We start from the raw sequence: 24,780 nt of genomic DNA, 5'->3' as shown, positions 1-24,780 counted from the left end.
GACTCATTGGAAGAAGCAATGAACAATAAGGCTGAATCAAGGAAATTAATATCATATTTATACAATAGTATCTTAAATATAGAATTACCACCAACAGAGGCACTTAGAGAAGAATGGGAAAGAGAACTACTGATAAAAATCCTGAAAGAAACTTGGGAAAAACACTTGATATATATACATAAATGTTCGATTAATGCAAGACATCATTTAATTCAATTTAAAATTCTACACAGATTATATTATTTGAAAACTAGATTGCACAAATTCTACCCAAATACCTCTCCCATTTGGGATAAATGTTTATCTCAGAATGGCACTATAACACACTCTTTTGTTTCTTGTATAAAATTACACAAATTTTTGAAATTTTTACAAAATTACTTAAGATAAAACTTGATCCTAACACTGAATTGATTATATTTGGATTACTGGAAGACGAGAATAAATTGAATAAGTTTCAAAAATCATTCCTTAATTATGGTTTAATAACGGCAAAAAAAACCTATACTGACATTTTGGAAAAATACATCGATACCAACACTTAAAATGTGGATTTCAAACAAGTTGGAAACCCTACATCTTGAAGAAATGTGTTTCCTCCTAACACACAAAGTAGACCAATTCCTAAGGATTTGGTCTCCATTTGTCGACTTCTTAGAAGCATATGGTGCAACAAAAACGTAGAAACAATCCGTTTCAGGACTGGGTGAATGGTGGTCAAGAATAACAAATAGCTATCTCTCCTTTATTCTTTTGCCTTCTACCTCTGCTTCTTTTCTCTTCATTTTCTTTCGTTTCTCATCTTCCTTTTCTCACTTTCTGATATCACACACGTCTCTTATTTCTTTCCTATTCTTTTTCTGTCTACTTTTTATTGTTAAAATAAAAATAATAAGAAGCTGTACATGAAATGTAACATGTCAATACATACTAAGTATCTATGGTACCATATTATTGTACTTACTTCTAATAAAAATAAAAAATATTAAAAATAATTTTTTTTTAAAAATGTGATCAATCAGCAGGACCAAAAACAAGACCTGTCAAAGGGCGGATGAGCTCCTAGCGAGCCAACGGCCATCCACACTTCAGTGGAAGTTGCGATCACTGTCGTCTATAGCATTGTGCCCATTGATGTTTTCAACGATGATGATGAATCGTTAACCTCATGTGAAATTACAACAACTCTTAGTTCCCAAGCTTCAATAAACTCTTTTTAATTCTTTTTCACAGGTCCTGCGGTTAGATTCAGTGACTTCAAGATATCAAACCCAAAGCCACCGCCTTTAATTGGACAGCACACTGTTGAAGTATTGATGACTCTGCTGGGATACAGTGAGAGCTTCATCAATGAACTGATCGCAGCTGGAACAGTCACCCAGCATGAATTGGACTGAAGGCTAATCTGCATCATAAAAGTAGTTTTGATCTTTCTGAGATAACCATTTTCACACTTTAATCACAATCTTTTAGAATTGCTTACAACTAACGAATCAAGGTAAATGACACTCCAGATAGACACTAGCAGATGCTGGTTTAAACCAAAGGTAGACACAATAGACAATGGACAATAGACAATAGGTGCAGGAGTAGGCCATTCGGCCCTTTGAGCCAGCACCGCCATTCAATGTGATTATGTCTGATCATCCCCAATCAGTACCCCGTTCCTTCCTTCTCCCCATATCCCCTGACTCCGCTATCTTTAAGAGCCCCATCTAGCTCTCTCTTGAAAGTATCCAGAGAACCAGCCTCCACCGCCCTCTGGAGAGAAGGAATGGGTGACCTTTTGGGTTGAGACCCTTCTTCAAACTCGACCCGAAACATCACCCATTCCTTCTCTCCAGAGATCCTGCCTGTCCCCCTGAGTTACTCCAGCATTTTGTGTCTACCTTTGGTTTAAACCAGCATCTGCAGTTCTTTCCTACAAATGATACTCCAGCTTGTTATAAGGCAGAGTTTGCTTTAATATATTTAACCACAGAATGGTTAATGAAGACATATAATAGATGGGTGGCAAAGTGGCACAGAGGTAGAGTTGCTGCCTTACAGCGCTTACAGCGCCATGATCCTGACTACGGGTGCTGTCAATACGGAGTTTGTACTTTCTCCCTGTGACTGCGTGGGTTTTCCCCGAGGTCTTCGGTGTCCCCTCACACTCCAAAGACTTACGGGTTTGTAGGTTAATTTGCTTGGTAGAAAATGTAAAAATTGTCCCTAGAGTGTGTAGGATAGTATTAGTGTGCGGGGATCGCTGGTCGGTGCGAACAAGCGCCTGTTTCCGCGCTGTTCCTCTAAACTAAAAAACAAAACTAAATAGATGTGGTCATGGTGTGCTCTTTCACAGACGGTGCCTTAATGGAATTTAAAATAACTGTTCAGAAATTTCTAGACAGATGTCTTTTGAAGTATGCAAAATTCATGAATACGGTGGTGTTTGTAATGCACAAACTCATTCACTTTAACTAAATGGAAAATTGACTTTCCCAAGCCAGAAACATTGTGTGACATGTGGCTGAAACACAAAATGTCAGTGATAATAAATGCAAGGCCCACTCTGAACCTGCCAAAGCCCTGCTGCTAGAATGGAGATACAAGGATCTGTGGGTGCTGGAATCGTAGGCAAAAAAAAAAACGAAGTGCCGGAGGAATTCAGCAGCATCAGGGTAAGGCAGTATATGTGGAGGGAAGGGTCCTAACCCAAACATTGTCCATCCATTTCCACCACAGATGCTGCCTGACCTACTGCATTCCTCCAGCACTTTGTTTTTTTGCACAACTGTTAGAAACTGCTCTTAGCATGCATTGGTTCAATGTAATGCAGCAATTTTACAATCAGTTTCAGAAATGTTTCAATTATCACAATGCAAATAAAAGCAATCGATAAGTATTTTTAAGAAGCTAATTTTATACTTCTGTGCTATGTTGGAACTGATAAAACTGTTATTATATCCCACATTTCTTACTGGAATCAATTATCTACACTACAGCATGTAAATTGTTTACATATCATTAGTTTGGACAACCTCACAGATATTGTCAGAATAAACATTTCTATCTATTTTATGTGGCTTTTTTTGATATACAAACATTTCTGAGTCAGTCAAGGGACCTTGAAGGAATTGCGAAGCTGTTTCCATGCTGGATCAGTTTGCGATTTTATTACATACAGTAGTTTCTTAGTCAGCCTTGACAGCACTTGATGAATTAACTAACAAAGAAAGGCAGTGGGCACAAAAAAAAGTGCTTTGCTCCCTAGAAGAATTTAGGTTTGGATACTTTCCAGATAATAAATATCAGATCACAAGCATCACCCATCAAATTCATTAAATCGGTTCAGTGAAGGGATGTGGGGTAGAGGCGAACATTTAAAAGTTTCTAAGTTGCTGCATGCACCCTCGAAAACGACATCAGTAACCCTGTTATACAGTGCCCTCCATAATGTTTGGGACAAAGACCCATCATTTATTTATTTGCCTCTGTACTCCACAATTTGAGATTTGTAATATTAAAAAATCACATGTGGTTAAGGTGCACATTGTCAGATTTTAATAAAGGCCATTTTTATACATTTGTCTTTGTCGCAAACATAATGGAGGGCACTGTATTACAATCTGTGGCACTCCCTCAAAACTGAAATTGTCTCCAGATGAAGGACAACAGAAAATATGAAGATGGCAATCAAATACGCAATGCAAAGTTTTATGTGCATTTGTCCCTGGGTTCTGCCATTATTTTCCCTTTCTCCTTGAAGCAGCTTTCCTTATCTGTGTTTGCTTACTTGCAATGATCTTTGAAAGAGTGGAATTTTTTTTGAGGTGGCATGTTCATCGTTAGTGCTGTGATGAAATACTCAAATAATTTTTTTCAATGGTCTGAAGTTAACACAACAAAACGAATGATGTCTAGTTTTGTTATGATTCTTCAATTATCTAGCCCAAAGATTTTTGTATTGTTTAAAAATAATAGCATTTGGGAAGTTTATTTCACAGTAGTTTTTAAAATATTCTGACGTCAATGTTATTCATCATACGCTTGTTTAGGATTAATATTTTTTGGAAAAAAGTTTTGACTTAATACATTCATTGGGATCTATAAATAGAAGGCATTCAAGAGGCTTAATTTGTAATTTGGTTTATGTTACTTCCCACCTTTTTCAGATCTTGCAACCCATTGCTGTATAAACAAATAGATTAACTGTTGCACAAAAGCAGATCCTCCAAAGAGCAATGAGAGAAAAAAACAGTTAATTCTGAGACGGTGGGCTCGAGATTTAATACTCATAGTCATGGAGTAATACAATGTGGAAACAGGTCCTTCAGCCCAACTTGTGGTTGGGCATCTGCCCACATGTCTTTGTGATACTGATTGTGGATGCCATACTGATTGTGGATGATCAGCCATGATCACAGTGAATGGCGGTGCTGGCTCAAAGGGTCGAATTGCCTACTCTTGCACCTATTGTCTATTGTAAAAGTGATACGGACGTAGAAGAGCCATGGTGCATATTCTTACAGTGGTTAAGCTTAATTACATCTGGTAAAAAATAGTTTAGGAAGGAATTGCAGATGCTGGTTTAAACCGCAGATATCTAGACTACAGCAATCTAGTCTATACTTCTTCCCAGTTAGCTTCCTGCAAAGACTATATTCCCTACTCCCAATTCCTCCGTCTACAACGCATCTGTGCCCAAGATGAGTTGTTCCATACCAGGACATCCAAGATTCTTTAGGGGAACGGGGTTTCTCCTCTTCCATCATAAATGAGGACCTCACACGTGCCTCCTCAGTACCCAGCAGCTCCGTTTTTCTCCCCCTCCCCCCAGTCGCAACAGGGACAGAGTCCCCCCCTAGTCCTTACCTTTCACCCCATCAGCCCTCACATACAACACATAATCCTGCGACATTTTCGCCACCTCCAACGGGATCCCACCACTAGTCACATCTTCCCATCTCCACCCCTTTCCGCCTTCCACAGAGACTGTTCCCTCCGCAACTCCCTGGTCAACTCATCCATTCCCACCCAAACCACCCCCTCCCCAGCTCCCTTCCGCTGCAGCTGCAGGAGATTCAACACCTGTCCCTATACCTCCTCCCTCGACTCTGTCCAGGGACCCCAACAGTCCTTTCAGGTGAGGCAGAGGTTCACTTGCACTTCTTCCAACCTCATCTACTGTATCCGTTGTTCAAGGAGCAAACTCTTATACATCGGCGAGACTAAACGTAGGCTGGGCGATCGTTTTGCTGAACACCTTCGCTCAGTCCGCCTGGACCTACCTGATCTCCCGGTTGCCAAACACTTTAATTCCTCTTCCCATTTCCACACTGACCTTTCTGTCCTAGGCCTGCTCCATTGTCAGAGTGAGGCCAAACGCAAATTGGAGGAACAGCACCTCATATTTACCTTGGGCAGCTTACAGCCCAGTGGTCTGTATTGATTTCTCTAACTTCAAGTGATCCCTGCATTCCCTCTCTCCCTATCCCTCCCCCACCCGTTGTACCAGTTTCAAAGTCGTCCAGTTGAGTCTCATTGTCTGTAACTTGTTCTCACCGAGGCCATAACTAACAATGGCCTGTTTCCTTTATCATCGTTACTTTTTTGCGTATCTTTCATTCATTTGTTCTATATCTCTCTACATCACCGTCTACATCTCTCATTTCCCTTTCCCCTGACTCTCAGGCTGAAGAAAGGTCTCGACCCGAAATGTCGCCTATTCCTTTCCTCCAAAGATGTCTGACCCGCCGAGTTAATAAAAAATATTAATTGATTGCCAACCTTGCTACTAAAATATATAACATAAGTTAGATTTTCTGAATCCCTATAATTTTGGGACCACCATTCATAAAATAAATCAACACATTCATTAAGAACAAACTCTTAATGTGCGGCACATGCATGCACTAGGAAAATCGATCCTATAATTTTGGTTTGAGTTAATTTCCTTCTCTTAACCATTTACAGAACATCTGTGACTTGATGTTGTCTCTTCATAGGCGGTAAACAAATTCAGATTAAAAACCAGACCCTGAAAAATATCCTCAGATAAGTGACCAGACTTGACTGAATTCAAATATAAGTTCTGCTGATTGAAAAAGCACCTCATCAGGCACATATTTCCATAAATCGGAAAATCTGTTTGAACTTTAATGAATAAATACGTTCCTATTATCAGTATGTTTTAAAAATCATCTCGCAATGTTTACACCAACTAGACTATAGTATGATTTCTGTGAATATTTTGTTTCTAATATTCCACACAACATGATGAAATGAGAAGCCTTTTTATGCCTAACCTATACTTTCTTTCATATTTGGTATGGGATGATGTTTCCTAAAATTCTGGCCATGATAGCTAAATGCTCTGCTTTCAATGATAACATGACAGAGGCATAATGTCAGGCCTTGAGGATTACATGGAGGGTAGACTGTTGATTTAATTTAGTTTTTAGTTCAGAGATACAGCACGGAAACAGTCCTTTTGGCCCATTGCTTCTGCACATCAACACTATCCTACGCATACTGGGGACAATTCACTTTTACATCTATACCAATTAAATTACAAACCTGTATGTCTTTTGAGTGTGGGAGGAAACTGAAAATCTTGGACAAATTCCACGCAGGTCACGGGGAGAACGTACAAACTCCATACAGACAAGCACCCCGTGGTCAGGATCGAACCCGGGTCTCTGCGGCTGTAAGGCAATAGCTCTGCCACCGTGCCGCAGATAATTAGTCATTTGCAGAAAAGGAAAAGGGGAAAAAAATGCCCACATTACCACGGCAGTCCTTTCAGATGAGGCAGAGGTTCACTTGCACCTCCTACAATCTCATCTACAGTACCCGTTGTTCCAGGTGTAGACTCCTATATGTCGGTGAGACCAAGCGCAGGCTCGGCGATCATTTCTCTGAACACCTCCGCTCAGTCTGCCTAGACCTACATGATCTCTCGGTTGCTAAACACTTTAACTCCCCCTCCCATTCCCACACTGACCTTTCTGTCCTGGGCCTCCTCCACAGTCAGAGTGAGGCCCAACACAAATTGGAGGAACAGCACTTCATATTTTGCCTGGGCAGTTTCCCATCCAGCGGTATGAATATCAATTTCTCTAACTACAAGTAACCCTTGCTTTCCCTCTCTCCCTATCCCTTCTCCGACCAGTCAGACTGTCCTCCTGATTACATTTTATCTTTGTATGCTTTGTTGTCACCTTTCCCTAGCTAACAATGATCTACATTTTCCTTTATCTTCGTCCCTTGATGTCTCGTTTTAACACCTTACCCTTCTCTATCTCTGTGTCTCCCTCTCCCCTGACTCTCAGTCTGAAGAAGGATCTCTACCAGAAACGTCACCCATTCTTTCTCTCCAGAAATGCTGCCTGTCCCGCAGTGTTACTCCAGTATGTTGTGCCTTTCCACATCCATATACTGGATAATGCAATTGGAGATTTCCATAAGAAGAGAGATGATGGGAAGATGGTATTGGATAAGATGCAGTAAATATGCTTCTCTCAAGTTTAATTCCTGTCTTTCTTTGACTAACGTTATTATTATTATCTTCTATTCTCGTCTCCTCTATTAATTTATCTGGCCTCCTTAACTCCAATACATCCAATTTAATTGTCCAGAATGGACAGGTTAACATGCAACCAGCACTGATGAAATATTATATCAAATAATACAACACAAGTTTTTTTGTCTGATAGACAAAACATAAGATTTTGTTCATCCAAAAATTGAATCTTCCACCTCAAGGTACGAGGTGTATTATCATGAAGCGTATGCCTGCTGTTTCCTGAAACAATGCCAGTGAACGGCTCAGAATGATCATTCATAAAATCAGGTCTTCACTCCCCCATTTCGGAACGTTTTGAGCTCCAACTCATTGTTGGTGAGTGTGTATGTGTAAATGAGTGCCGTTAAGTACACTGCAATAATGTGGCATAATTAACCAAATAGTCCCCGCTCCACAACCTCATTCATCCAACAATATTAATTTGTAATGATGGATCTAATAGTTACTGTAACTTTAACATATTAGCTGAATCACGAGCTATATTTAAGTTGCTTTCATGTTCACACCATTTTGTGTTGGCTCTGGGGAGGGTCCAGAGGAAATTTTCAAGGATTATTCCAGGAATTCTTGGATTAACGTATGATGAGTGTTTGATGGCACTGGCTGTACTCGCTGGAGTTTAGAAGGATGAGGGGGTACCTCATTGAAACTTACGGAATAGTGAAAGGCTTAGATGTGGAGAGGATGTTTCCACTTGTGGGAGAGAGTGTAGGACCAGAGGTCACAGCCTCATAATTAAAGGCCGTTCCTTAGGCAAGGAGATGAGGAAGAATGTCTTTAGTCAGAGGGTGGTGAATTTGTGGAATTAATTGCCACAGAAGGCTGTGGAGGCCAAGTCAATGGATATTTTTAAGGCAGAGATAGATATATTCTTGATTAGTACGGATGTCAGTGGTTATGGGGAGAAGGCAGGAGAATGGGGTTAAAAGGGATAGATAGATCAGTCATGATTGAATGGTAGAGTAGACTTGATGGGCCTAATTCTGCTCCTATCATTTATGAGCTTATTTTCTCATCTGGTTCCAGTGCTTTAGCCATATTTATTTATCTGTGCCTCCTTATCATGCTAGCACTTTACTAACTCCATGGAAGCAATTGATTCCCAAGCCTGTATGGACTTGGAATGTCTGCAGTTCTTCTCTCTGAAAACTGATGGAAAAAATATGTCAACACATCTGCTATTTCCTGATTCCTTTAAAGTATATCTATTGACATCCTTTAAAAGACCTGCTTGTTCTTTGACACTCCATCTAGGTTTTCCATAGCCAGACATTTTCTTTGGCTCACAGCACCAAATGTTCCACTTCTTACCCCCTAATACTCAATGTGGCTATCCTCCATTAACCTTTGTGTGAGTTCTATGCCTCACTACATTTGTTAAAGTAATCTTCCTTAGCCATTTGTTTTTTTGACCTTTCGTTGTCTTAGGCTTGGTCTTTGCTATTTTCTCATAAGGAAAAAGGATTCCCAAATCTCTTGAAGGAATTCTGTTTTTCTTATTACTTTTATAGTTCATTCACACGTATTCCTCTGCTGCATGGTCCCATATCCTGTCTTTTGTTCTTAAGTATGGTACACTTTGTTTTGTTAATCTTGGCTGAAGCCTTTATTATGGGACTGACATTAATTGCAGGGTGATTGCTGAAACTCAGAGGTAATTCCCAATTCCTAATGTTGACGTTAATTTTTGTTGGCAACTTAGTTGGATCACTGAGGAAATCTTTCAGCCTGGTGAAGTTTCCTTATACTATATGAGAAATTTCTGATGTAATAGCGCTTGGCTTCAGAGCGAAAGTAGGAAGAAGTGAAAAGGAGGATGCATTGTATTTATATTGCTGCTCCCATGACCTTAGATTAATTCTGACTGCATCTCTCACTAAAGTCCCATTGCAACAGAAAGCTTTTCCACCATCACTCCATCACAACCATGCCAGTAAATAAATCACATTGCATGTCCATGGGACATTCCAAATGTCCGAATTCTGTTCCTATCACTTATGAGCTCCTCTTTTAATAACTGGTCCTGTTGCAGGATTGGTGTAAGAAAGTGGCAGACGGTTGATTCTATTGATTCTAAGAGTCTGTGACTATGAGAAGTTAAACATCTTACATTTGGATCATATGCTGCCATCGCGTAGCTATGTGCACTGTTAAGCCCCTGTCTCACTTTCACGACCTAATTGGCGACCTCTGCCGAGTTTGCCCTTGACTCATACTCGCAGCATGGTCGCCACAAGGTCGTAGGAGGTCTTCGTAATTCTTCCTCATGCTCGTGAGTGGTCTCCGCGTACTCGTGGCCTCAAGTAGGTCGCGGCATTTTTTCCAGCCTGATAAAAAATGTCCACGAGTAAAAAAAAAGGTTGCATGGAAAAAATTGATACTTTTAACTCGCAGGTAGGTTGTAGGTAGGTCGTAGTAGGTCGTGATGGTAGTCGTAGACAGTCGTAGGTCGGTAACTGGCCCGAGATAAAAAATGCAAACATTACATCATTTTATAATGTGATCATTTTCCACTCGTAGCTAGTCGTAGTTGGTCTTAGGTGTGGAAGACTGAGGTCGAGGGGGTCGCAGGAGGTCGTAGACATAGTTGTAGGAGGTCGTAGCCATAGTCGTAGGAGGTCGTAGGAGGTCTTTTACTTCGGCGAGTCACCACGACCTTGACATTTTTTTCAACTCGTCTAGGGTCTTCTAAACTCGTGGATTAGGTTGTCCAAGTGGGACAGGCCCTTTATTATGCCACTGAGATTGCAGGTAATTATGCTGATCAACAACTACATTAACATGACACATTGAGGGAAATGGCACGATACACTTCAATCAAATGCTTGGTCCTATGGAGAAAGCCCAGCAGAAGATTAACTGGGAAACAGAGCTATAAAAATAACTGGGAAAACAGAATTCCTTCAAAGGATGTGGGAGGAAATAGTAAAACCAAAGCTCTGACAAAATCATAATCTTGCAGCTGAGACCTCGTAAATTTAATTCTGGAGGTAGAAGTGATTCTTGAAAGGGCATTTGGGTTATCACATCACACTACTCAATGACTCCTGCCCCCCGCCCCCCTAATAAGTTCTAAAACCTCTTATTTACAGCATTGGGGAACAAAAAGTAGGTTCCTGTGTGATCTGGTAATCCTGGCGTGACTATATTTCTCAGGAAATGAATGGATGAAAATCATCGGCTGTACAACCACATGCAACCCAGAGGGAACTGAAGTTAACTTATGGCCTCAAATTCTAGTAGTGCAGATGTAGCACAAACATAAAACTAGCTGAAATAATTGAAATAATTCTTCAGCATTGCATTTTGTTTCTGCAGCCTTTTAAACTGGCAGAAACAAATCTCACTGTTCATTCAGCAGGTAAAAGAGAATGTGGATGCTGGAATCAAGAGCAATAAAATAGAATGATTGGTAGGTCAATAACATCTGTGGAGCCAAACGGTGTAAGTTGATGTTTCAGGCTAAGATCCTACATTAAGGGATGAAGCAGAAAAATGAGTGAGTAGCAGTATAAAGGAGGATGGGAAGGGGGATGATAGTTGTTTGGATAACTGAAGAGAATTACGATATTTCCACTAGTGCAAGAGTCTAAGACCAGAGCTCATAACCTCAGAATTAAAGGATGTTCCTTTGGGAAGGAGATGAGGAGAAATGTCTTCATTCAGAGGGTGGTGAATCTGTGGAATTCTTTGCCACAGAAGGCTGTGGAGGCCAAGCCAATGGATATTTTTTAAGGCAGAGATAGATTTATTTTTGATTAGTACGGGTGTCAGGGGTTATGGGGAGAAGGCAGGGGGATGGGGTTAGGAGGGAGAGATAGATCAAACATGATTGAATAGTAGAGTAGACGATGGGCCAAATGGCCTTATTCTACTCCTATCACTTATGAACATGACCTTATGATGAGCAGATGCAACCATGGGGAGAGGGGAGATTGGGGCAACACTGTCGTTTCATCTTTTCTCGAGTCACTCTCCAGGGATCCTGACAGCCCTTCCTGGTAAGGCAGAGGTTTATCTGCACTAATTCCAATTTGGTATTTGGAACATCATGTGGTCTCCTCTACACTGGTGAAACTGGCTGGTGAAACTGGTCAGCATTTTGCAGAGCATTTCTGCTCTGTCTACAGTGACTATTTTGAATTTCAGACAGCATGTAATTATAACTCTTCTTCCCACTTCCACACTAATTTTTTTGTCTTTGGAATTCTCTGCCTCAGGTGGAAGCAGGTTCTCTGGATGATTTCAAGAGAGAGCTAGATAGGACTCTTAAAAATAGCAGTCAGGGGATATAGGGAGAAGGCAGGAACGGGGTACTGATTGGGGATGATCAGCCATGATCATATTGAATGGCAGTGCTGGCTCGAAGGGCCAAATGGCCTACTCCTGCACCTATTGTCTATTTGGCCATTATTTACATTATTTACATTATTATTGGCCATCTCCAGCACCATCACCATAAACACTGTCTATTTGGCCCATTGCTTCCACACCTCAAAAAAAAAAATTCCTTAAATAGAATCCCAAATTTCCTGAAATTTGATGGTATTTCCTGAACATTTCAGATGGCGCACAAAGATTTTGTACATCCCAAATCCTGGGGCGCTGCGCTCGACCGCGTGTCACTGCCTACGTCACCACGCACCATGCTCGCATCACGTGCATCGTTACGCATAAATGATGTCGCGTAAATGACGTGCAAATTACGCCAAATGCGACAAGTCCTTAACACATTGGGGAGTCTCACAAGAGTTTACTACGCATTTCTGAAAGTTTTTGTACATGGACAACTAATTGCAAAATACATATTCCTAAACCAAGGAATTCTTCATGAAGGACCTCTCTTACCCCCCAAAATCAGACACTAATTTTGTTGATCAGAAGCAGTTAGGTCTGATTTACAAAATAATAGCAAACCAAAATGCAGATAATGAATACATTATCAAAGATTGATGTGCATCCCAATCCACAAACAGTTGCTTTGCCAAATAATCTTACTGATTCCAGAAGTGATGTTGATGGTTCCATCTCCCTGATCTTATCATACATGCTCTGCTCAGCGATCAGTGCTATTTGTCAAAATACGCATGCCTACTGCAGCGGTCATAACGCGATCCTAGGTGCTGATTTGTCAAAAGAGTAAGTGCACGCATGTGGGTAAGCTATTTGGTCCTACTCCCACAGGTGGCACAGCGTAGGTTAATTGGCTTGGTGTAATTGTAATTGCTAGCCTTGTAATCGCCGGAGACCGGAGGTTCGATCCGCCCTGTACTCTAAACAAACTAGGCTGTCTGTATGGAGGTTATACGTTCTCCCCTGATTGGACCATGTGGGTTCATATTGAATCCAGGCTCGTTAGGGCCGATTTTACTCCTCCCCTACACTCCTAAACTAGTACATAGTACAGGTTTGTAGGTTAGGCCATTGTCCCTTGAGCCTGTAATTGTAAATTGTTCCTAGTGGGCACGGACTCGGTGGGCCGAAGGGCCTGGTTCCACGCTGTATCTCTAAACTAAACTAGGCTACTCATGCTAGTTCTGCTGCAATGATTCATTGTGCCCAAGTCAGAAAGTCCAAAGCAGTTTTACTCGTTTAGAAGATATATTTAAAAACAACGGGGTGGGCATACAGATGCATTATGTGAACTCATTTTACACTAACAACTGGAACAGAGTAAAGACAAGTTCTCAATTGATAGAAAATTATTTCCTTGGTAATTCCATAAACATCTCAATAATTTTAAATTATGCTTTGCTTGGTCATCAAGAACTGGTAATTGATAAATAGATGCAGATTCCTTCAACATTCAGGAGAGTCCCGAGAATTTACTAAACAGATTATCTCCATATGTATTGGAGGATTATGGCCAGGGAGTATTGTAGCAGTCTAGTTTCTGCCAGGACTCAGATTTATGACCATTTTTTGCCATCTTACACTTAACAATAAGTTTTGCCATGCCAGAGAAAGCTGGATTTTTTTACTTTACCATTTGTTCTAAAATTCTAAATTGTACGCAATTACCGTATGTTCACTATTGGCAGTCAATTAACTTTGTGGTCGTATTTATCAATGGGCACAATCCAATCTTAACCAGGACACTGCAGTTATGCAGTCAGTAAGAATCAATGTGGAGGCATGTGTCAGTATCGGGATCGCAATTAGAGTCATAGAGTAGCGATGTTACAATACTTACCTTCAGCATTGCTGCAGTTCTGCCACTGGTTGTGTGCGCGACTTTGGCGCCTTTGAGGGGGGGGCGGGATTAAAATACCGTTTTCTCCTGCTTGTCCGAGATATATTTTCTCGGGCAACTATCTGATGCAGAAAAATCGTTCCGACTTCCATTCTCGGAAGTTTAAAAAAAAAATTGTGGGACAATTTAATCGCTGGAGTAAAATAAAAAAGCGTCTTCCAACGTCCTCAATGCCTACAACGGGACAATCTCACGTAGGAGACAAAACATAATGTAAGTCGTTTATTTTACATATAAACTTGCTTCTTAGGATGACTTTAATCCAAATTTAATTGGCGAAAATGTGATTTTGGTCCCATACGAACCGGCAGTGTTTTTCCTGCCGATATGGGGTTCAAATTCACTGCATCCGCAACGTTCCAATCGATCGCGTTCGACAAAAACCCACTTGCAAGATGATTTAAATGGTCATTAATTTACGTGAATTAAACATTAAATTCCTATAAATTCATGACAATGAGATTTAAAAATCATGTTATATTGTGAATTCTTGTGTGAATGTTATTTGGACACTTAGGCTATTTAGAAATGTTAACCTTTTCTTAAGATAGATGTTTAGATCTAGTAATTGAATTTTGTAATTAGCTACAATTAGGTAACTAACTAATTATATGCTTTACTTTCAGGTCATCCAAGTAAGGTTGTTTCATATTTGCTTCAATCTATAATAACTGAAATTTTCATTCAGTTCTCTTAATTTTTAAGAAAGTTATGGACTTTTGACTGTCCTCGATCACAGCTTTTGAGTTCAGTCAATGGAAAAGCAATAGGGAACAAGATGCTAATTTCAGAGTATGAAAATGGTCATAACTTTTTTTAATACTGAAGATATGAAAGTGTATTAGGTGTCAAATTAAACTTCTTTTTGTGCTTTATCTGATGGGATAAATTGCAGACTTGATTTTTTAAATCTCAAAATTTTGTAACATTGCTACATAGATCCATACAGCGAGGAAGCAGGCCCTTCAGCCCAAATTGCCCACACTGACCAACATGTCCCACCACCCTCTGTGTGAAAAAGCTACCCCTCAGATTCCAATTAATTTTTTCCCCTTCACCTTAAACCTATGTTCTCTGGTCCTCGTTTAATCGACTCTGGGCAAGAGACTCCGTGCATGAATAAAATTACATTTTACATATCTGTGAATGGATCAAGTTCAAACTCAACCATAATGATTTAGACCCATGCAGACCCAGACCTCAATCCCAGACCTCAATTCAGTTTAGATGTTTGCCAAGTGAGGTGAGCTGAAACTGCCGCCATGCAAATTTAGACAGTTGTTTGGTAAGATCAGACTATTGTCATGCAGGCTCAGATTGTCATGCAACCTGTTTAGACTGGTGCCATGCAAACTTGGTGCCAGGTAAATTCAGACACCTGCCATATGCAGCTTATACTGCAGCAGTGCAAACATAGAGTCCTGTCATATATCCCAGCCTGCATTAGACTTTACAACTTAGAAATACAGCATGGAAACAGGCCCTTCGGCCCAACAAGTCCGCGTAGAACAGTCATCACTCCATACACTAGCACCATCCGACACAATATGGACAATTTACAAAAGCCAATTAACCTGCAAACCTGTAGTTCTTTGTCATGTGGAGGGAAACTGGAGCACCCAGAGAAAACCCACGTGGTCACGGGGAGAGCGTATAAAGTCCGTACGGGCATCACCCGTTGTCAGGATTGAACTCGGGTTTCTGGTGCAGTAAGGCAGCAATTCTACCGCTGCACTGCTGTGTGCAAATTAAGATTATTGACATGCGAGATTATACCGCGGCCACATGCACACTATAATTACAAAAGCAACTTTAGATGCTGGAATCTAAAATTAAAACAGAATGCTGGAAGAACTCAGCAGGTTAATCAACATTTTTGGAGGCAAAAGATGTAAGTCGGCATAAATAGTATAAAATATATTTCAGCTCAAGACTCTGCATCAGGACTGAGAGGGAACAGGAAAGATTGCCAATATGTAGCAGTGTGAAGGGGGTGAGGGAGGATGAGGTGGATGCAATGGGAGGGGATGATGGGCAGTTGCAAGCATGTGGGAGAGCAGATGAGAGGGATCAGTTAGAGCATTGAGTAGAGAAGTTGGGAGGCCATGTTGCGGTTGTACAAGACGTTGGTGAGACCGCATTTAGAATATTGTGTTCAGTTCTGGGCACCATGTTACAGGAAAGATATTGTCAAGATTGAAAGGGTTCAGAAAAGATTTACGAAGATGTTGCCAGGGCTAGAGGGTGTGAGCTATAGGGAGAGGTTGAGTAGGCTGGGCCTCTATTCCATGGAGCGCAGGAGGATGAGGGGAGATCTTATAGAGGTATACTAAAATCATGAGAGGAATAGATCGGGTAGATGCACAGAGTCTTGCCCAGAGTAGGGGAATTGAGGACCAGAAAACCTAGGTTCAAGTTGAAGGAGAACATATTTAATAGGAATCCGAGGGGTAACTTTTTCACACAGAGGGTGGTGGGTGTATGGAACAAGCTGCCAGAGAAGGTAGTTGAGGCTGGGACTATCCCATTGTTTAAGAAACAGTTGGATAGGCACATGGATATGACAGGTTTGGAGGGTTATGGACCAAGCACAGGAAAGTGGGACTAGTGTAGCTGGCACATTGTTGGCCGGTGTAGGCAAGTTGGGCCGAAAGGCCTATTTCCACACTGTATCATTCCATGACTCTATGATCACCAAGGGAAGAGGTAACCAAGTGGTCAGTTGCATGTGTGTGGGAGGATAGCACCATGCATGTGGAGTACATGAAACATCATTTCTCTCCTCCGCCCTTCACGCTGAAGCCTCTTGAACCAAAGCCTCAAGTTGCATTTTCCTCAACAAGCCATTCAAGCCTCAACAAGGCACTCAAGCCCAAACATGGCCACTCCGCCAGAACTTGCTTTCTCTTTATTTGCTTCGATCTCTCACTGAGCCCACCGGAGGCCTGCTTCACACTAATGCCCCACCTCCACAATCAGCAAGAACACTCGGCAACCTCTTCCTGATGATTTTTAGATGTTTTTTTTAAAGCAGAATCTTGCTTTCAGCAAGATGGCTGCTCTCCCACTGTCTTCAAGTTTTGAAAGTAGAAACAGTCTCACTAATATTCAGAAGTAGACAAAAAATGTTGGGGAAACTCAGCGGGTGAGGCAGCGTCTAAGGAGAAAAGGAATAGGCGATGTTTCGGGTCAAGACCCTTCCCTTTTGTTTGCTACTCTCTCTCTTTGCCTCTCTCTCAGTCTAGCTGAGGCTGCTTCATACTAATACCCTTCACTAATGTTAAGGGTATGGATCAGTCCTGTTGGGTTGCCTGCCAATAGTAAAATTGCTTAATGAAGAGGTTGAAATGAAAACATTCACTGAATCAACACTAAAGGTTATTGGCAAGAATTACTAAACAAGGAGGATGATAGGAACAACACACTTAAGGCCACCTTTTTGATTGTGAAAATAACTATAAGAATCTGCATTGCTATTGTGGTTAGTTCAGGTACATGCGTACAGAAATGTCTCAACTGTTTTCTATTGAGGGTGAGCAGAACGAGCAGGAGGTATCTTTCACGGGAGAGATAAACTGCTGGGTTGATTAATCCAATTGCTTGTCATTGTTTTGGGAGAAAGCAATGAGAGTTTAATTTTATCTGCAAGGTGATGAGAAACATAGAAACATAGAAACATAGAAATTAGGTGCAGGAGTAGGCCATTCGGCCCTTCGAGCCTGCACCGCCATTCAATATGATCATGGATGATCATCCAACTCAGTATCCCGTACCTGCCTTCTCTCCATACCCCCTGATCCCCTTAGCCACAAGGGCCACATCTAACTCCCTCTTAAATATAGCCAATGAACTGGCCTCGACTACCCCTCTGTGGCAGAGAATTCCAGAGATTCACCACTCTCTGTGTGAAAAAAAGTTCTTCTCATCTCGGTTTTAAAGGATTTCCCCCTTATCCTTAAGCTGTGACCCCTTGTCCTGGACTTCCCCAACATCGGGAACAATCTTCCTGCATCTAGCCTGTCCAACCCCTTAAGAGTTTTGTAAGTTTCTATAAGATCCCCTCTCAGTCTCCTAAATTCTAGAGAGTATAAACCAAGTCTATCCAGTCTTTCTTCATAAGACAGTCCTGACATCCCAGGAATCAGTCTGGTGAACCGTCTCTGCATCTCCCTCTATGGCAATAATGTCCTTCCTCAGATTTGGAGACCAAAACTGTACGAGAACAATGGCATTCTTACTTTCTGCAGCATTGTAGGCACATGGACACAACCGCATGATAAATAAATGTGCAAGAAACATTAATACAATACATTAATAATGAGGTAGCCAGAGCAGAATATGATGGCCAAAGTACATAGCTGCACCAGCAATGGTCGTCATAGATTGATTGAACAACTTGGATTACTTGAAACACTTCAACTCCCCCTCCCATTCCCACACTGACCTTCCTATCCTGGGCCTCCTCCACTGTCAGAATGAGGCCCAATGCAAATTGGAGGAACAGCACCTCATATTTAGCTTGGGCAGCTTACAACCCAGCGGAATGAACATTGATTTCTTTAACTCAAAGTAACCCTTGCTCTCTGTCCGTCCCTCCCCCATCCTGGTTCTGCGACTAGATCTACTGTCCTCATAATAAAATATTACTGATTGTATGCCTCGTTGCCACCTTTCCCCCAGCCACCAATGAGCCGTTCTACATTTCCTTATCATCATCTGCTTTGATCTGTCATTTTCACACCTTACCCTTCCATACCTCTAGACTCTCCTCTGATGAAGTCATTTGTAGTCTGAAGAAGGGTCTCGACCCGAAACATCACCCATTCCTTCTCTCCAGAGATGCTACCTGTCCCGCTGAGTTACTCCAGCATTTTGTGTCTATCTTCAGTGAAAACCAGCAGCTGCAGTTCCTTCCTACACTTACTTGGATTGAAGGACGACTTTTGTTTGAGGCAATAAAGAGATCCATGATTGGCCACACCTAAGTCTGAAGAAGTGTTCGTACCCATGACATTGCTGTCCATCCCTTTCCAGATGCTGCCTGACCGCTACATTTCCCTCTGCCTGTGGAGGCCAATGTAAAAGAGAGAAACAACACTTGGGTAGTCCATAACCCAATAATAATCTCTTCCTTAATGGTTCAATTTACTTCCAACCTATTTGTTCCTGTTTATCTCCCTCCGGCAGCTGTCTCCACCTTTCCCCTTTCTACACTACCTCCCCACCCACCATCCCTGGTTCCATCTTTCTTTTCCTATTACAGTGGGCAGTGAGCAGTTTCATTACAGTCTGATACATCCATTTGATAGTTAAAAGTCCTGTTTAATATTGTTCTCCACCTTCCAAAAACAAGGAGGATCTGTGAAAATAAATTGTGAGCCAACGTAAGAGGTAATTTGAAAAGGTCTTTGTGTCCATTGCTAACCTACACGTTCTATCTAACATCATGGCCAAATTGAAACTGAATTTCAAGTGTTCAAAAATTCCAAGGTGGGGTTCTCATCTGAGAATATTTGAAACATATTGCTGTATAAAGAGTTTCACATATATAGAACATGGCCAATCTCCACAAACTGGCACCTGCAATCGAGTGCGAATCAGATTCTCTGTCCTCGTTGTAATAATAGATATAATATGCGCAAATGGAGATAAAGGCGTCGTAAATCGGGTCAATTGCCCCGTGCCAAAATCGTAAATAAGAAGTGCTGTTGTCAGGTCCTTTTCTTTCAGAGCCGATTTAAATGGAACTGAGTGCGTCCCTCGGCAGACTGGTGAGCCGTGTCCTCGGATGACCGCGGCGCCTCAAGAGTGTGGCTGAATAATGCACTTGCTGCAAAGCCCACTGTGACTTCTACATTGCATTGGCTCCATTCTGAAGCAATTAGGTAAGGCTGCCTGTTGAGGGGGTCTCACTGCCCAACCTGTTGGGGGTCTCACTGCCTGAATTGAAGGAGTGTGCATGCAGAGTAAATTAACTTTATAGCCTGAAAAATACGAAATAGACTGCGTATAGTTAAGGAAACGTTTGGATCTTTTGACTGGACTGCAGTCAAACATTGTACATGACAAAAAAAAAATGTTCCCCTCCCTCCCGTTTTATCGTTGGAACAAAACTCACTCCACTTCATTGCGTGTAAACCTAAATGCCGAGCTATGTGGGCTACCGGGTTCCAGTGTATGCAACAGCTATTGTGTTTTTCATGCTGCGCGCTTATTGCATTTCAAGGCGATTGACAAAAACGTAATGAGCCGCCTACCCTCCTAAAGTTAATAAAACATGACGAAGTAGCGGCAATAAAAAGTTTCTATGTAAAACAGATGTGTATTTGAACTACATGGCACGAAGTCATTGTAAACATTCTCACTTTGTACCAAACTGTGCTATAAATTAAAACGTTAATGTACCATTTTACACACTACACGAGTTAACTTGCTAGTCCCAGCCAATGCTGCAAGATTGACAGCTTTATATTAAGATGACATTTTGGGCAGATATCACTATATGGATTTGCTTGCCTTTTTAAAAAAATTTGGGAGCTAAAGGAAGAGATCGTTCGCTTTAAAAACCTCAATTCTGACAACATATCCTGGTTCCAATATCAATCTCAGCTTTGCATTACCAAAGTGAAAAATATACCAAGTCTGCACTTAGTCTCTTTCTTGCTCTCGTGTCAATATGCACCCCAGTTCCTTTCACTAAATGTTGCATTTAGAAAGCAGGGGAATGGGGTTAGGAGGGAGAGGTAGATCAGCCACGATTGAATGGCGGAGTAGATTTGATGGGCTGAATGGCCTAATTCTGTTCCTATCACATGACCTTATGACCACTTGGGGACGTACCTCAGATTATAATGACTTTCCATGCACACACACACACAAAATAATTGGTTTTCATGTCTCCATGACTCTTTTGCCAATTATGTTAAACTAGCATTTAATTGATCCTCCAACTGGTTCCTCTTCATCTATATTACTAAAAGTCTGATCTTGACCACTTCCTGTTTTTCTGTTTCATGGTTTTAGAAAAAAAAACTGCCACTTAAGTCTGTGATTTTTGGACTCAGAGTCCCCTTCCGCTGCGCAGGACAAGAGGATTTTTCCCATTGATGTAAAATAAAAGTTAATAATGTTTTAAAAATGTTGGGATTCTCTCTGCTGCCCCTGCTAGTTCGAGGGGGGAGGGACTATAAAACCAGGAAGTGTTGTGTCTCACTCGGTCTCTGCAAGATGGAGGAAGTGAGAGGGTCATGTCCCTCAGTCTGAGCTGTGAATAACACTGAACACATGTTCACTAAACTGAGTATGGTTTTACTGACCTTGAGTGCTCTTAATGTGGTTTGAAAATGAAAATGTGGTTGGTTTGAAGTAAAAGCACTGCAGATGGCTGGTGGGGGTTGGATAGAAGTAAAAGCACTGCAAATGGTTGGTGGGGGTTTGGGTTGAAGTAAAAGCAGTGTAAATGGTTGGTGGGGGGTTGGGTTGAAGTAAAAGCACCGCCAATGGTTGGTGGGGGTTTGGTGGCCTTGCACCCTGCTTAAAGTGGTATGAAACAGCACTTGAATTTGGCGGACTTGCACCTTGCTTGAAGTGGTATGAAACTGCACTTGAATTCGGTGGCCTTACACCCTGCTTGAAGTGGTAGGAAACTGCACAAATTCGGTGGCCTTGCACCCTGTTTGAAATGGTAGGAAACTGCATTTGAATTTGGTGTCCTTGCACCCTGCTTGGTGGTAAGAAACTGCACTTGAATTTGGTGGCCTTGCACCCTGCTTGAAATGGTAGGAAAATGGATTTGAATTTGGTGTCCTTGCACCCTGCTTGAAATGGAATTTCAAGGAATAGCCGTGAGTCAACTGCCAGCCCACCGGCCGTGAGTGAGCAGCCAGCACATCAGGCTTGAGGGACTGAGCTGCCACCCCAAGAATCCATTTGGCCCACAATGTCTATACTAGCCCTCTGGAGAACAGTCCCTTCAGCCCCCAATGCCCATACCAGTGCTCCAGAAAGCACCCCCCCCCCCCCCCCCCCGGCCACCAATATTGGAATCGGTGGAGAGGTGGAATATTGCATTGGGGGACCAGCCCGCCCATGTGAACATGGGACCCAACGGGTCCCACTTAGTCTAGTTTATTCTATCAAAATCTCGTGTAATTTTGGATTCATCTATCAAATTTCCCCCTAAAAACAACTATAAATTCCTTGGTCTGTACATGGATCAAAATTCTGTCACTCCTGTAGCCTCTCACTTATTAGCGATGATCACAAAAATATGACTATTATTGGGGAAGTGATTAAGTACCTAGATACTAGATGTGACACGACTTTCTGCTGAGGGAGAGGGAGCTAATTTACTTATTTTGTAGACTAATGCAACGAAATCCTACTCATTAGGTCAAATGACCATACAATATTGTTACAGTAACAGGTCTGTGCAACTTTTACTGTTGCATGCATCTCAGGTGAACCAAGGGAATTAATTAAAAAGTTTATTGTGGTTTCCATAGCCTATATTTCAGAAGGACAAATACATTTGACAAAAGCTGGCCACATTTCTTAAATGCCTTGGTAGTAAAGGAAACCCGAGCAACATTAGGGATTTGAAATTGCAATCCACAACAGGGTAGGAACCTGTAGATCACCAGATCAAGTGAAGAAACCCAGACTTGCTGAGACCCTGCCTTTATTCTTTAGTCTCGCAGTTTAGTTTAGTTTCAGTTTATTGCCACGTGGACCAAGGTTCAGTGAAACGCTTTTGTTGCGTGTTAATCAGTTAGCGGAAAGCCCTGATTGTTTCGAGCAGGCTGGTGATGTGGCAAAATCTTGCACTATTCCCCCACATAAAGTTGGCAAGAACCAAAGGAATTCTGTACATTATACATTCACAAGGCTATGTGCTTGAATGCTCACTGGCTATGATCAATAACTGCCATTGATAATTGATTCTGAAGTATGCTATTCTAATGGAAATTTAATTCCTTTTTCATGTATTTGGAACTTTGGAAAGATATGGTGTAGTTATTAATTTGTACCATATTTTCCTCTAGCCTCACTGCCAAATCTCCTAGTCAGCACAGTGGAGTAGTGGTAGAGTTGCTTCCTTACAGGGCCAGAGACCCGGGTTTGATTCTGACTATGGGTGCTGTGTGCACAGAGTTCTCCCTGTGACCACGTGGGTTTTCTCCGGGTGCTCCGGTTTCCTCCCAAACTCCAAAGACGTACATGTTTGTAGATTAATTTATGTCAGTAAAATTGTAAATGATCTTGAGTGTGTGTAGGATAGTGCTTGTGTACGGGATGATCGCAGGTTGGAGCAGAGGGCCTGTTTCCACGCTGTATCTCTAAAAATGTTTTTAAAATTCCAGGAGCAAATTCTCTCTCTCTCTCTCTCTCCCCCTCCCCCAAAATCCCCCAAAATCTTTCCTATCCATGAACCAGTGATTTAAAAAAAAAATGTGTAATTGTACCCACTGCTACCGTTTCCACTGGTAGCTCAGTCTAGATACCCACCACCCTCTGTGTGGATAAACCTACCCCTGAGGTCTCCTTTGAATCTTTCCCCTCTCACTTTAAATCTATCCCCTCTACTGTTAGACACCCCCCTACCCTGGAAAAAAGACTGTCGCCCTATCTATGCTCCATAGGATTTTATAAACCACGATAAGGTCACCGCTCAACTTCCTGTCTTTCCTTATAAGTCAAGCTCTCCAGTCTTGGTAGCATTTTTGTGCATCCTTTCTGTAACCTTTCCAACGCAATCACATTGTTCCTTTAGTATGGCATGCAGACCTGCACACAATACTCCATGCGGTCTCGCCAACATCTGTAATTTGGCATCCCAACTCTTGTGTTCAATGCCCTTCTAATTAAGGCAAGGATGCCTTGTGACTTTTTCATCACTTTGTCTACCTCTGGTGCCACTTCCAAGGAACTATGCATATGAGTAGAGGAGAGGAGGATTGTGCAATGGAACTAAACACTAATGGAAGTGTAATTCACCTCCAGCAAATAGTGGTCCCACCCACATAAAGAAGTCTCTTTTCAGTCTGTCCATTTGCAGTATTTTCTGTTTTTTGGTAAACAGGGAAATCTATTTGCATCAACATTCCGACAATAGTATGCAATTGTTTAAAAGCTTTTAATATATTTTATGGACTAAGACTTTCTTGAGTTCCTGCAGCTTTACCTTTCTACAGATGACTAAGTTAGCATGTGAAGATACATCACTAAAAAACAGTTAATTGAGTGATAAAATTCTAACGCGTGCTCTTTGAAAACTCTGGTATATATGCTCTTTTTTCATGGGAGGAGGGAAGCATAGGATGATGGTGAGTTCAATGTGAGTGTAAATATTTAGGGGTGATATCAGGGACCATTTACTCAAAGTGTTATGGGGAAAAAAAGTATATTTGTTGCTTGTTGAACATTGTTAAGACTGTCACAGAGTCAGAGAGTCATACAGCATGGGAACAGACCCATGGGTCCAACTCATCCTTGCCAACCAAGATGCCTTGTGCTTGACACATATCCCTGAACGTTTCCTATCCATGTACCTGTCTAAATGTCTTTTGAATGTTCTTGTTGTACCTGTCTCAACTAGTTCACTTGGCACCTGGTTCCATATATCCATCATCTTCTGAGAAAAGGTTGCCCCTTTTTCATCATCCCCCTTTTCAAGGGAGATCATGTTGCTCTCTCTCCCCATCCCCCCCCCCCACTCATAACAAGGGCAGAGTCCCCCTAGTCCGCACCTTTCACCCCACTAGCCGCCACATACAACAAATAGTACTCCGTCATTTTCGCCACCTCCAACATGACCCCACCACTCGCCACATCTTCCCATCTCCCCCCGTCTGCTTTACGCAAAGACCGCTCTCTCTGTAACTCCCTGTTCAATTCTTCCCTTCCCTCCCGCACCACGCCCTCCCCAGGCACTTTCCCTTGTAACTGCAAGAGGCGC

The 24,780-nt window shown here is 41.7% G+C and overlaps 1 protein-coding gene across 4 annotated transcripts in view; it reads left to right on the top strand.

Annotated features, from left to right (window-relative positions):
* Positions 1 to 3,059, top strand: part of sugct (succinyl-CoA:glutarate-CoA transferase) — a 404,067-nt gene extending 401,008 nt beyond the window's left edge. For all 4 annotated transcript variants that reach the window (XM_055633822.1, XM_055633824.1, XM_055633819.1 and 1 more), the window contains one exon: positions 1,234 to 3,059. In XM_055633822.1, coding sequence (XP_055489797.1) covers positions 1,234 to 1,397 — 164 coding nt within the window. In that variant the 3' untranslated portion in view covers positions 1,398 to 3,059. The remainder of the gene's footprint in view (positions 1 to 1,233) is intronic.
* The last annotated feature ends 21,721 nt before the right edge of the window (positions 3,060 to 24,780 follow it).

Source organism: Leucoraja erinacea, chromosome 4, assembly GCF_028641065.1.
Source record: "Leucoraja erinacea ecotype New England chromosome 4, Leri_hhj_1, whole genome shotgun sequence".
In the NCBI taxonomy this organism is placed as follows: domain Eukaryota; kingdom Metazoa; phylum Chordata; class Chondrichthyes; order Rajiformes; family Rajidae; genus Leucoraja; species Leucoraja erinaceus.
This window is presented reverse-complemented; position numbering and strand designations above follow the sequence as displayed.